This window comes from Callionymus lyra, chromosome 18 (genome assembly GCF_982586985.1).
Source record: "Callionymus lyra chromosome 18, fCalLyr1.hap1.1, whole genome shotgun sequence".
In the NCBI taxonomy this organism is placed as follows: domain Eukaryota; kingdom Metazoa; phylum Chordata; class Actinopteri; order Syngnathiformes; family Callionymidae; genus Callionymus; species Callionymus lyra.
In genome coordinates, this window is record NC_141835.1 from 12,039,459 (window position 1) to 12,052,250 (window position 12,792).

A 12,792-nucleotide genomic window follows, 5' to 3' on the forward strand; every position below is an offset into this window, starting at 1 on the left:
CTGCTTGGGTCGAAAAAGGAAGGTAAAGATTATAAAAGCCTTCGAGACAGAGTCTCTGAAGGACTTAAAGACGCCCCTTGACCTTTAGGATAATAAATCATTTAAGTTGTTATTTGGTGGAAACCTTTGGAGTATCTTAATTAGAGGCTGCGACGAAGATATAACAGCGAACTAACAGCTCTGTGCTTCTGAAAGATTTCATTTTAAACAAATTACAAAAAAATATACATTTTTAGATTCTTGTTAGAGGGATAAATCACAGTAAATTCAAACTCATTTCTACTCGCCCTCATGTCGACTAAGGGTTGGGATTATTTACAGAGTAATCTGTTCCTTTTTTAGACTTATTGACAAAAATGTATGTTCATATCATGGAGCTCACTTTTATTTTTCCCAAAAAAATGTGAAAACCCAGCTCTCCTGACTTATTCACATGTTGTAAATGTTGAAATCGTCCTTGTCAAAATGCATCATGACGTTGCATCGTTTTAAAGTTATTACTTAATAAAGTTCTCTCTCGTCTGAAATCTCGCCAAACGAGATTACGGTTTAAATTATACATTCTGACATCACACTGGTGAAAAGTCCTCCCCTAGAAGCCCTAAATCAGTTAAGAACCTACATGTTAATAATGAAACAAAAATGAAACAAAATAAATATTGATGTAAACATGGTGAGAGTTACTTCTGCCTTTATGCGTTTTTGTAATGTGTCCATTAAGCAGCAATCCTTTTTTTATGATTAGTTTTTAATGTACAAAACGGGAGTTTTAGGGGTGGATTTGAAATTTACGCGAGTCCTTGAATGCAACTCGTGTTTTTGTGACCAATCGGAGTAAAGTGGGCGTGGTTGCTTGGAAGAGACTTCTTCTCAGCCAAAAAAGCGCATTTTAAGCATATTTTCTAATGTAAATATCTTTATTAAATGACAGTTTTGTGCAAAACAAAACATATTGATGAGTATAATAGAAGTCCTAGAACAATTTAAAAGACACTTAAATCAGCACATAAGGTTCCCTTTAAGTAGCAGGACCTTGATTGACACGGTTTCTTCAGCGAGCCTTTACAAAGAACTCTCTACTGACACCTTCAGGTAACAAATCAGCTCTCAGGAGAATTTCTAATTAAAAGTGACGACTTTGCATCTCCTCTTGTCACTTACTCTCAGCTAATCTGTTCATCTTGTGAAGGTAGTTTTGTTCTCTGGTGTCTCCGAGCTACCGAGGGTGTAAAAGAAAAAAAAAAAAAGAAAAAAAATCTTTCAAACAGCGACAGGTGGTAGGAAGAGAGTAAATGAATGTCGGGGCCATGGGAGTAAACTCAAGGCTGGGATCAAAAAAGAAAGACTTTGCTCTGCAGACGTCACAGAAACAGAAGCCAGACGCTCTCACGCACACTTCTAATCCACAGCGCTCCCTCCCCAGTATGTTCTCTCCTGCAACGCTCCGAATACACTCTCGCCGTCTGTCACCGCCACTGGAGGAAGTGTCGGCGGCGGTGAAATCAAGAGTCTGCGCGGCGCCGGGCGATGGAGAGGACGACACCGGCATGAATTATACATCTGCCGAGGGTCACGCTGGGATGAGGCTTTGTCAAAATAAATGTATGGAACGCATGCAGAAGCTAATATTATCTGTCACCGGCCAAGGTTACTAAATATGCACGCTCCAGATTATTCACCCAAAGACAAAGCGGGAGTTTGAATAACTGCCGAATAGCTCAGATGGAGGGTGTTTTTTTTGTTGGTGACGCTGGAGGACTGAGCATCGGGATGCGTGGTGAGCAGTCGGAACCATCGTACACTCGTAGGCGGATATTCTTATGAATTGTATACGACTCCTTTAAAAAAGTCACGTATACACATTATTTTTCAAATACAATTCTATCCAACATTATTTTTAATGACAGTGAGGTCCATTGTTTAATTTTTCTAACTAGTAGAGATCTGGTCCAATCAGAGCTCACCTTCCAAGACTTCAGGAGCTTTTTAGTGTCAAACCTTTGTCAATGTATCTTTGTGTTGACGCAGAATTTAACGCAGTGAAAACACTAAAAATGTTTGGATGCATCGATTGTCAAACGTACGGTTGATGGCGTTTATCGATGAGTTGTCGTCACTTTGGTCCGAGTTTTTTCCGAAAGGAACGATATTTATGACGTAATTTCGTGAATTGCCAAAACATACAAAAAAAAACCCCACCCATTTAGCAGATAACAGCCGCGTTTTTAGTAGAACTAAAATGTACGCTGTAGTCATCAAAATCAGTAAGTAAACTATCTTCTATTCAGTACTTATAGATAGTAAGTAACGTTTTTAAAACGTTTTTTTATATGCAGGGCTGGTTATAGAACTTTGAGCTTCGATAGTACTAAGTATCAAAACATGCTTCGATGTCAAACTTCAGTACTAACATGTGATTAAAACTTTTTAAATCGTGGACTGATTTGCAGAATCAGTGAACATCAGATTGATTTGTCTTTCGTTAGCAAGGGTTCTTTTGCGCAGGAATTTCTTATTTGTTTATTTTTCGTAAGAAGGCAAAGACTCAAAATGTGTAGTTTGTCTAATGTCATTTTTCTTTTCTGTTAGAATAGATTTAGGTTAGATTAGATTGACTTTATTAAATTGAGTTTCCAGTTAACAGCTGACGATAGTTTCATAAAAACAACAAACAAAGTACAAATAAAAAGAACAAAGTGCAAGGGGAGACAAAGTGCAAATAAACATAGATCAATGGGAAATAACACAAAGAAAAGCAAACAAAGATTAACATAGAATAAGATCATCCTTAAAGTATCTGATATTGAAGTGAAGGTATCAGTACCAGTATCAGAATTGTACGATTAAAATCAGCCAATAGGTGCCTTAATATGTGCTTTTCAAAAGAAATACCTTTTTTTTTCCATTCATCTCCCGAAAGATCTTGTATAAGAAGAGCAAAAACTGTATAAAAAAAGACAAATTTAGAACTGAATGCTTGTGAATATTGTTATCAATGTTCTACATTAATATCTCTATTATAAAAACTGTATATTACTATTATAATATCTCTATAATAATATCTCTATTATTGCAGCTGAACTTCGATGACTGGTCATCCGTCTCTAGATTCTCTCACTCATCAAACGAGAAAGTGTTATTTTATAGGGGTCCGAGGAAAGTGCGGAGGGCTTTTTCTCCACATCTAATAAAGTGTTGTAATTAAAATGTGTCCTGAGATAACTTCTCTTTTGAGCTGTAAATCTCACAGCAGGAGCGCCAAACTGGAAAGTCCTAATCATACTAGCCACTTTTCAAGAACCTTGTTAGGAGTTATTTTGGACATGGCCATCTCTTAAGTAGTATTTGAGAAAAAAATACACATAAATCAAAGCGGTGTTACATTTTTGGCAACAGAGCTGGTCCTGAAAACCACAGAATGCCGTTTCCAGTTCCTGCAGTGCTCAAAATGCTACACATTTGTAGTTCCTGAAAAGGTTCTCTGAACTAAAAAATATCCTACAGTGTGAAATAAAAAGTTGTAAAAGAAAAACTCAAATAATTGTTTTTGGAACCTTGTTTACCAGGTCAGGACAATAAAGTCGGAAAAAGACAAAGAAAACATAAGAAAAATCCCAACAATAGTGTACACACAAAACAAAACATGCTGGAAAAGCACTGAGACAACACACACCTCTGCCAAGGTCCTCATTTCACACTTTTAAAACATATTAAAAATTATGTTGACATTATTAATGAATGATTAATTGTGTTTTAAGCGAAGGGTCTTAACTCAAGTGTCACACCAAGTACCTTAATGCCATGTTTTAGGGTTGCAGTATCTGGTGTGTTGACAGTATATATCTATGGACAGTATCTAGAGTATCTAAAGCATCTACAGTATCTGGTGTACTTACAGTATCTGGAGTACCTAAAGTACACTGTATATCTTTGGTACAGTATCTTAAGAATCGAAAGTATTCACAGTATCTGGAGTATTGCCAGTATCTGGAGTATTTACAGCACCTGGAGTATTGGCAGTATATATCTATGTACAGTATCTATAGTATTTACAGTATATGTGGCAGTTAATGTATCTATCCATGTACTGTATCTAGAATATCTTAAGCATCTGGAGTATCCACAATATCTGGAGTATTGACAATAACTGGAGTATTTACAGTATCAATCTCTGAACAGTATCTAGAGTATCTGGTGTATTTACAGTATCTATCCATGTACAGTATCTAGAGTATTTACAGTATCTGGGGTTGTTACAGTATATATGTGCCGTATCTATAATATCTGAAGTATTAACAGTATTTAGAGTGTCTACAGTATCTGAAGTAGTAACAGTTTCTAGAGTATCTAATTATCTACAGTATTTATAGTATAATTTAACCCTAGTATCTAAATGATCTAGAGTATTTAAAGTATCAATACTTATTCTTCTAAATCTATCAAGTTCCAAGTACAAGTGAACGACAAGACATATTCATTCCAATGATTTCGTCGAAAGAAACGTGCGTGTGATGTAAGCTACGAGCGTGAATATACGGACGAAAAGAGAAAGAATAAAAAGATCAGATGCTTAGTCATCCACCATCTGTGACATATTAGGTTTAACTAAACGTTCGAGATGTTTGTCAGATTTCACAGCAGGTCGCATATTCTCTCCGACACACCGGGGAGCTTCGCAAATACAATCATCTTCCAACAAGACGGATGGAAATGTGGCGCGTCAGTAGTACTCGTCCCGCGGTGACGAGCGCTAACGCACAGAAACCCGGCGCCGCGGTGAAAACCTGAAGATGAAAACTCGCAGCATTCGTGGGAATAAATGCGAGAACTTGTCGACGACAACTTGCTTGCACTGCAGAAATAACATCCCGCAGAGTTTAACTGTTGTGTTCTCTGGGAGCTTCGTTTTTGGAAATGAATAATTAAAATAGAGGCCAAAATACAGACTTCTATTTATACACCATCTTCTGCAGAGGTTTTTTTTTAGATCTGCCCACAAATTAACGTCTGCAACAAACAGATTTATTTAATGATCATGTCGACTTCGGCTCATTATAAAAAATACCTAATTGAGAGTCTAGAAAGATCCCCGACAGTAATTTAACGAGCAATTTTCAAATGTTTTTGTTGTGTAAATGTGAATAAAAATCACTTGTAAAAGGATACAGCGCTTTTGTGTATCTCTATATTTATTAGGGCTGCACGATATATCTAAAAATATCTATATCACGATGTTGGCATGTGTGATATGCATATCGAAAACATATGCGATCATTTATAGTCTTTTATTGTATAAATCAAGCAGTTCTTAAATGCGAAAAACATACATTTTAGGTGTTTAAGTGACAAATATTTGTATTATTTTACAAATATTTAATCTGAGGATTAATGGTATATTACTTACACTATTAGTTAAAAGTATATACGTCGAGGCACAGCTCTAGTACTCCGCCAAGAACAAACGATACTGAAATGCGGCAAAAATAACAACTGACTTTTGATGGCAGAAACCTTGAAAGGACGAAACTCAGGGCTGGCAGCGTCTTTTAAAACTGATCAGGCCGATTTAAAATGTATTTAAAACACAGAAAAACAGACTAAAATGGAGGAGGAAGATACAGAAGACGGTAAAAACATGTATATTTTAAAAAAATGTATTAAAGAAGAAGTATCTCCTCCACATCTGTGTCCATGACTCTCCCTGTCCTAGCTTCACTCTCCTCTTTTCTCTCCTCACTCATTTCTCCATCAATCCGGCAGTCTCAGCCGGAGGCCGTCGACACGGAGTCTGGTTCTGCTCGAGGTTTCTGCCTTCTAAAAGGAAGTTTTAGCCACTGCGATTCACTCGTTGTTGAGTTGCTAGGCTTACTTAAACTAAGATAACTTCATTTTAATACAACACTTTAAACAAAATTGAATTTTAAAAAAGTTACTTTATTACGCAAGTTGGGAATTTAATTCCTCATCTATGAGAAATCCTAAAAAATATCCATTAAAGGCTGTAATAAAAATGACTTAAATTTTGGATTGTACCCATTCGTCGTCTATGGAATATCAGAGGTAGGATTCGGGCAGTCGAAGGTCTAGACTCTCCTGTCCTTTTTCGGAGAAGGTTTTCCCAATTTCAAGTCAAAGAAATACTCTCTCAAACATCTCATCTTAATGATCAGTGGCTGTTTTAGAGCTTTTTACTTGTTATATTCGTTTTATTTCCTTCAGTTTTATTATCTTTTCAAACTGTTTAAGTGATAAACTTAAACACTTTGTGCCAACTGCTGTCGTTTGCGCTTTAAATAAAGTACAGTTGAGACATAAATCAGCAACAACAAAAAAGTACATGTTGACGATCAAAGATATTTCTTCATAATTCATTTCGTAGTTTAACTCTGACCCATAAACACTGGCCACAGACACTTGGCAAAGACTGGCGAGACAGAGAAATGTCAACTGATTGTACCTGTCACAACATTTTGAAGACGAGCCGGGGGTCGAACTGCAGATTAATTGGCTGCGGCTAAAGATTCTCCGGGCGAGCACAAGCCGAAAAGAGACAAGAGCGATGGGAACGAACAAAAGAGGTGAATCCATAACTGGCTACGCGGGGATTGACTGTAACCACGTCTGGACTGCAAGGTCAGCGAAACATGGTTTCACTTCTCTCCGTAAACCGTAAACGTGCTGTGATGTTTCATCTGGTTCTAGGTCGTCCGTGGATACAGAGAGACACTCAGAAGATTGAGCTCTTGATCATGCCTCGTGTGAAAGACTTTTCCAGGTCAAAACTCAAAACAGTAACCGGTCTACGGGGTAACGACCAATGGGATAACACGAACAATCAGGACGATATGTTTAAGACCAGGACGTCCACAAGTGGATCGTCATTCGCTAAACAAAAAAAAGACGTCAGGTGCCAGATGTCTAAGACACCAGGATATATCGCACCATTGCTAGGAAGCAGCCAAGCAGTGTCTCAGCAAGGCGTGACTATCGGCATTTCATGGCGGCGTAAAAAACAACTGGAAACACTATCTGTAAATATATATAAAGTGGTAGGTCTTTGTATGTGTTCCTTATGAGTTTGAACTTTTTCCCTCTGGTAGACGAAGTACCAAGAAGAAATTGTAATATTTAAAAAAAAAAACTATTTATCCCAAAACCCTAATACTAGTGACGCTGATGCTTGTCTTTATGTAACTGCCACTGCTGTCTTGTTTTTTGCCCTGAATGTGTTTGTGTGCGAGTCTTGTTTTTGGCTTCATGTTTTTATGAGTTCAAAGACAAATTTGTACCTTGTGGACAATAAATTTAATTAGTTTCCCATGTTTCTCTACTAACTGTTGAACGTGTATTTTTTTTTATCTTAACGTAAAGTCAATGATTCAGGCTTTTCCTTGATTTTCTGGAACTCCTTTGTTGTTCTCAGTATTATCTTGACCTTTAAAGTATATATTTTATTGAATATTGTTTTGATTGTTTAGGCGCTTTGTGACCCTGGTCTGGAAAAGCGCTCTATAAATACAAATTGCTTACTTACTTACTTAAAATGAACAAAATTTAAATCCGTAAAAGTATTCTTGCTAACGAGCACTAGCTGTAGTCACTAAAAAAGTACACAAAAGAAACAAAAGAAAGTTGATTGCAAAGGTTTTCATACAATACATTGAAAAGAAATTGATTTGAAAACAAAAACAGGAAAATAAAGATGATTTTTTTTTTTATCATACTCCGCATCAATCTTTATGAAGTACGCTTTCAAGATAGTACCATGTGACCTAACCTGAGTCATAACCTACCTAACACAGCTAACAAATCTCTTTTTTTTTTCGCAAAAGTGAACGAGAAAAGTTTAAAATATATCTTCCGCTCAAAAAATAAACCACTATTAGTGTAAATACTGGTAGTTTAAATGTAGTCAACTGCCACATATTTGGTTTATCATTACTCTGTAATATAAAGTCATAAATAGGAGTCTGAATAAGAAAGAATCTGTTGATACGATACAAACCACGATACAGGGGCAACAATACTATATATTGCAATACTGTATTAAAGAGGTTATATTTATTGTCAAGTACTTGACTCTACAGACCACATGACTCTTGACAAAGTCATAACTGATTTCATTTGTTTTCAAATTAAAATATGTCCAAACATTAGCTTTAAAAGATGCTGGAGTCACTGTATCCTCTCATCCTCAGTTATTGGCAGGATGTTATTATTTCTTTGGCTATGGAGGATGTATTTTACTACATAGAATAGTTTTTTTTACTGCAATGTAAATTGAACAAAATTTAAATTTACATATTATACTTGCTAGAATAAGAGCTCTAGCAAGGAGCCAAGGTCTCAAGCGGTCAAGTCTCCATGGTTTATTTACCATCTTTGATATTTAGATGAGGTCTGTTTTGATTTGTTTTTGTTCAACGTAAAGTGAACAAAATTTCCATACGACTCTCGACGAAGTCGTAACTGCTTTATTTTGTTTTGAAAACATAATATTTTCAAACATCAGCTTTAAAAGCTGCTGGAGTCGACTGTATCCTCTCGTCCTCAGTCATCACTGTATTTCATTATTCCTATCGCTGCGGAGGACGTAATGACTGCTGCCATCTAGCGGCCGGAAGTTAAATTGCAACACAAAAATCATCAGTTCATTTATTAAACTTTAAAGAATTAAAAAATATAGTTAAAAGGTAAAATAGGACGATAAAGTGCTGTCGAAGACAGATACAGTAACGTGAAAATTTTGCGATATAACGTGGTATCGATAAAATAAATGTATTTTGTTTGTGTTTTTTTTCCAACTCTTCATGATTATTGACCTGGGTTGCTCTCTGGAGGCTGACGAAAACAGAAAAAAAAAAAATCCCCGTCTGTCGATGAGTCCATGTTTGCTGCTGCTGATTAAAATACCAAAAACCAGATCCTCGTATCCATTTGGTTACCCTCGTCTTTTTTGTTGTCGAGTAACGACTCGCGCGCAAGACAGACATCGTTGGCTAATTAGGGCCGTAATTGCAAAAATGTTCCGAACCGACGTGAGCTCGTAATCGCCGGCGAAAATCCAATGCTCTCATTTCAACCTTGTTATTAGGTCCAGTTCGAGAGTTCATCCTTCAAACGAAAAAACAACCGCCCGTCACGGCATCCAGAGTGGGATGTTGCAGTTTGACGGACAGGATCATGAGGTCCAGTCAAAGAGCCTCACAGCTGCTACGACACGTCTAGTTGACAAGGTGAGAATATCACACACACACACACACACACACACACACACACACACACACACACACACACACACACACACACACACACACACACACACACACACACACACACACACACACACACACACACACACACACACACACACACACACACAGTGGCTGAATGACAGCTTGCGCTCTACATGTCACATACATGAGTCGAGTATTTCAAAAGTACACGCCGCTTCCTCCACACAAATCCCTCCGTCCTCCAGAAACCGGTTTACTCGGCAGGAGTCCGTCGCCGCGGTGGGAGATGGTTTTTTCTTTTTCTTTTTTTTTTTTATTTCTCCAGCCCTGCAGCAGTTTGTGGAAGTAGTTCCTGGATTAGTTCAAAATGGCTGTCGACTGAGAACCAGCTGGGAGGCGAGACTTAAGAAGAGGTGGGACCGTGACGCCCCCTCGAAATAAAGGGTCACGGTTAAAAGTGTCAGAATATGTTTAAGGAGAATCTTAAGTGTTTTGGTTATTTAATGTTATTTTCGTCTTTTGAATAAATACCTGAGATTTTTTCATATTTTTTACAAAAAAAAGTAGCAAACATCAAACGGATTTATTCCAACTATATATTTTAAATTCAAATTATTCTGATAATAAAATCCTCATTTCACTGCTTCATAGAGGGTGGATCATTAGTTTATTCAAATTGCAGGAGCCAAGGTCTAAAGCAGTTTCCACAATTTTTTGACAAATGATTGACTCTTTTTGATACATATAAAGTACGTTGAGATAATACTTATCCGCAACCAACTCTTACTACACTTTTTCTTTTACTATTATGTACATTTTAATCTACATCGTATACTTGCTAGAGCTCTTGCTAGGAGCCAAGGTCTCAAGTGGTCTCAAGTTTCCGACCGATTCATTTATTATTTTAGATATTTAGATTAGATCTGTTTCGATTTTTTTTTGTTTAACGTAAAGTGAATAATATTTCAAACTCTAAATAGTTTAACCGCTAGCGGTGAGCGCACTAGCTAGGAGCCAAGGTCTCAAGCAGGCAAGTTTCAACTAAATTTTACATGATTTATTTACTATTTTTTGATCCTTAGATAAGATCTTCTTTTTTTTTTTAACAGAAAAATTACCAAAAATTTCCAAAACTGAACTAGTAACATTAGTAGCAATAAGAGCAATATCTAGGAGCCAAGGTCTCAAGCAGGAAGGTTTCAGGTTTTATAAATGATGACTTTTTGATAATTAGACAAGGTTCGTTAAGTTTTTTTAAGTAAGGGGATCAAAATTCCAAAATCAACATAGAGTACTTGTAAGCAATAAGAGTGCTAGCCAGGAGCCAAGGTCTCAAGCAAGCAAGTGTCCACCAAATTGTATCGGATTTCTTGACCCGTTTTAATAATTAGATAAGATCTGTGTGACTAAGTGTGAGCAAATTTAAAAAATGGAAAAAGTATATTCGCTAGTGATAAGAGAACAAGCTAGGAGCCAAGGTCTCAAGCAGGCAAATTGCATCAAAATTGTAGAGGATCACCCCGACTCCTTTTGATACTTAGATAAGATTTATTTTTTATTGTAACCTAATGTCAATCAAATTTCAAAATCGAAATACTATACTTGCTAGAGCTAAGAGCGACAGCTAGGAGCCAAGGTCTCAAGCAGGCAAATTTCCACAAAAGATTTCTCAATTTATTGACTCTTTTTGATATTTTATTTAAGGTTTGCTGAGCTTTTATAACCCTGAAACTCATACTTTTTTCTGTAATTGTAAAGTTAAGAAAATCCAAATAGCATACTTGCTAGCTATAACTATGCTCGCTAGCTAGCTTCCAGTAAAAGAACAAAAAAAAAGGATTTTTCTTGACGTCTAAAAATGCTTTTCGAAATGCAAAGGTGTTTGTACCAATGTTCCTTGTATCAGACTCAGCATCAACCTTTTTTTAAAAAAAAAACACCAACAAGTTCGTACCATGTGACCCATCTTGACTGACACCAGGTACTGGCCACTGCATCGCTGCAAAGACCTGCAGCAATACTGACAGACACAGGGCGAGCTCGAACTACATCTCACTCTAAAAAAATCAAAAAAGAAGAACAAACAGATGTTCGTCCAGCAGCTCACCTGCAGAGGCAGGTGCGACGCACACGCATGCGCACTCGTGTTTGGTCAAACAATTTTCATTCACGTCACAAGATTAAAAAAAAAATGATCAACGCCACAGAAAAGAGTCAAACCACGCTTCATCCACAGATGCAGCCGCGGGAATGTTTTGCAGGAGAATTAAAAAAAATAAATGAAATATATTTCACGTCAAAAACTCACCGATCAGAGCCAAGTACAGTCCGAGCAAGTCCATCATGGAGCGGTCATTCAATCCTGCTGATACGTGGCGATAGAAAAAAAAAAAGCTCCCGTGGATTTCAAAAAAAAAAAAAAAAAAGAATAACGACAAAAGGTGACGAACCGCAGCTTTTCCTCTGACTTACGTGAGGAACCAGGAGCGCAGCGTCATTTTTTTTATCAGTCAAACTTTTGTCGCGGAGGCAGAAAAAAAAAACAACCAAAAAAAAAATCCCGGATGATCAGCAGAGAGAGGATGCGTTAGAAAAGAAAATGATGGACAGAACAATCCTGTTTTTGTTTTTCTTTAAATCTTAGATCCGTGCGTGCTCGTCTCCTCCTCGCCTTCACCTGCGTCTGCGAGCTGCGGATGAATCTCGGGAGCGCGCCGCTTTGCGCACACGGACGCACGCGTCTCCTGCGATCCTCTCCTTCCTCCGCGCGTGGAGAGGAAGAGAAAGAAGGAAGGAAGGAAGAAAAAAAAAATCCAATCTTATCCCAAGTTGAAATAGGGCAAGTTGAATCGATAGCCTATTTCATTCTGCCATAAAAATGGAAACAATAAAAGCTGCGTGGAAGGGAAAAAAATGGTGCATGGGTGGGTTGAGCGCTTTCTCACTTTTCTTTTTTTTTTTTGGGAAAGTCGCCTCCCAGAAACTTGCAGGGTTGATTCTGAGTCTTTACCCCCCAATCCCTCCCTGCAGTCTTATGTGCCCCCTTTGCTGCTTCTGTCAACACTAGATCCATCACAAAAATATAGGTTAAAAAACGTCGCTCAACTTTTCCATCAAAGAACATCATTATGTTTTCATTGTTTTTTTTTTAGCTTGGGTTCGAATCCCAAACTGGTTTAAAATCCATTAACTTCAGGAAAGGAAATTAATTTTTAAGTGGATTCTCTGCGGGGATTTTCTTTTCCATCTTAGACACACTTTCATCCCCCCCAAAAAAATGTGTGTGTGTGTGTGGTGTGTTGTGTGTGAAGGCTGGTGTAAACATGGATCAGACCTGAGCCTGCAGGTCTTGTTTTAATTAGATCACAACACATGATGGAGCCAAGTTAGACTTGTTTATGTGGACTTGGATGTACTTTGGTTCCTCAGCGGTGCCCCCGATAATATCTTGATCAAAAGGGGGGAGGATTCGGGGTGACACGAGAAATGGTTGCGTCATCCTGGCCTCGCGTTACGGGGCGCACTTTTTTTTACGTATATGTTAAAAGTTTATGTC

General features: G+C 37.6%; 1 protein-coding gene across 1 annotated transcript in view; it reads right to left on the reverse strand.

The window, feature by feature from the left end:
- Window positions 1-12,228, reverse strand: part of gfra4a (GDNF family receptor alpha 4a) — a 125,619-nt gene extending 113,391 nt beyond the window's left edge. The window contains exon 1 of the mRNA XM_087780505.1: window positions 11,545-12,228. Within this exon, the coding sequence (XP_087636631.1) occupies window positions 11,545-11,581 (37 nt within the window). The 5' untranslated portion in view covers window positions 11,582-12,228. The remainder of the gene's footprint in view (window positions 1-11,544) is intronic.
- Window positions 12,229-12,792: the final 564 nt, after the last annotated feature.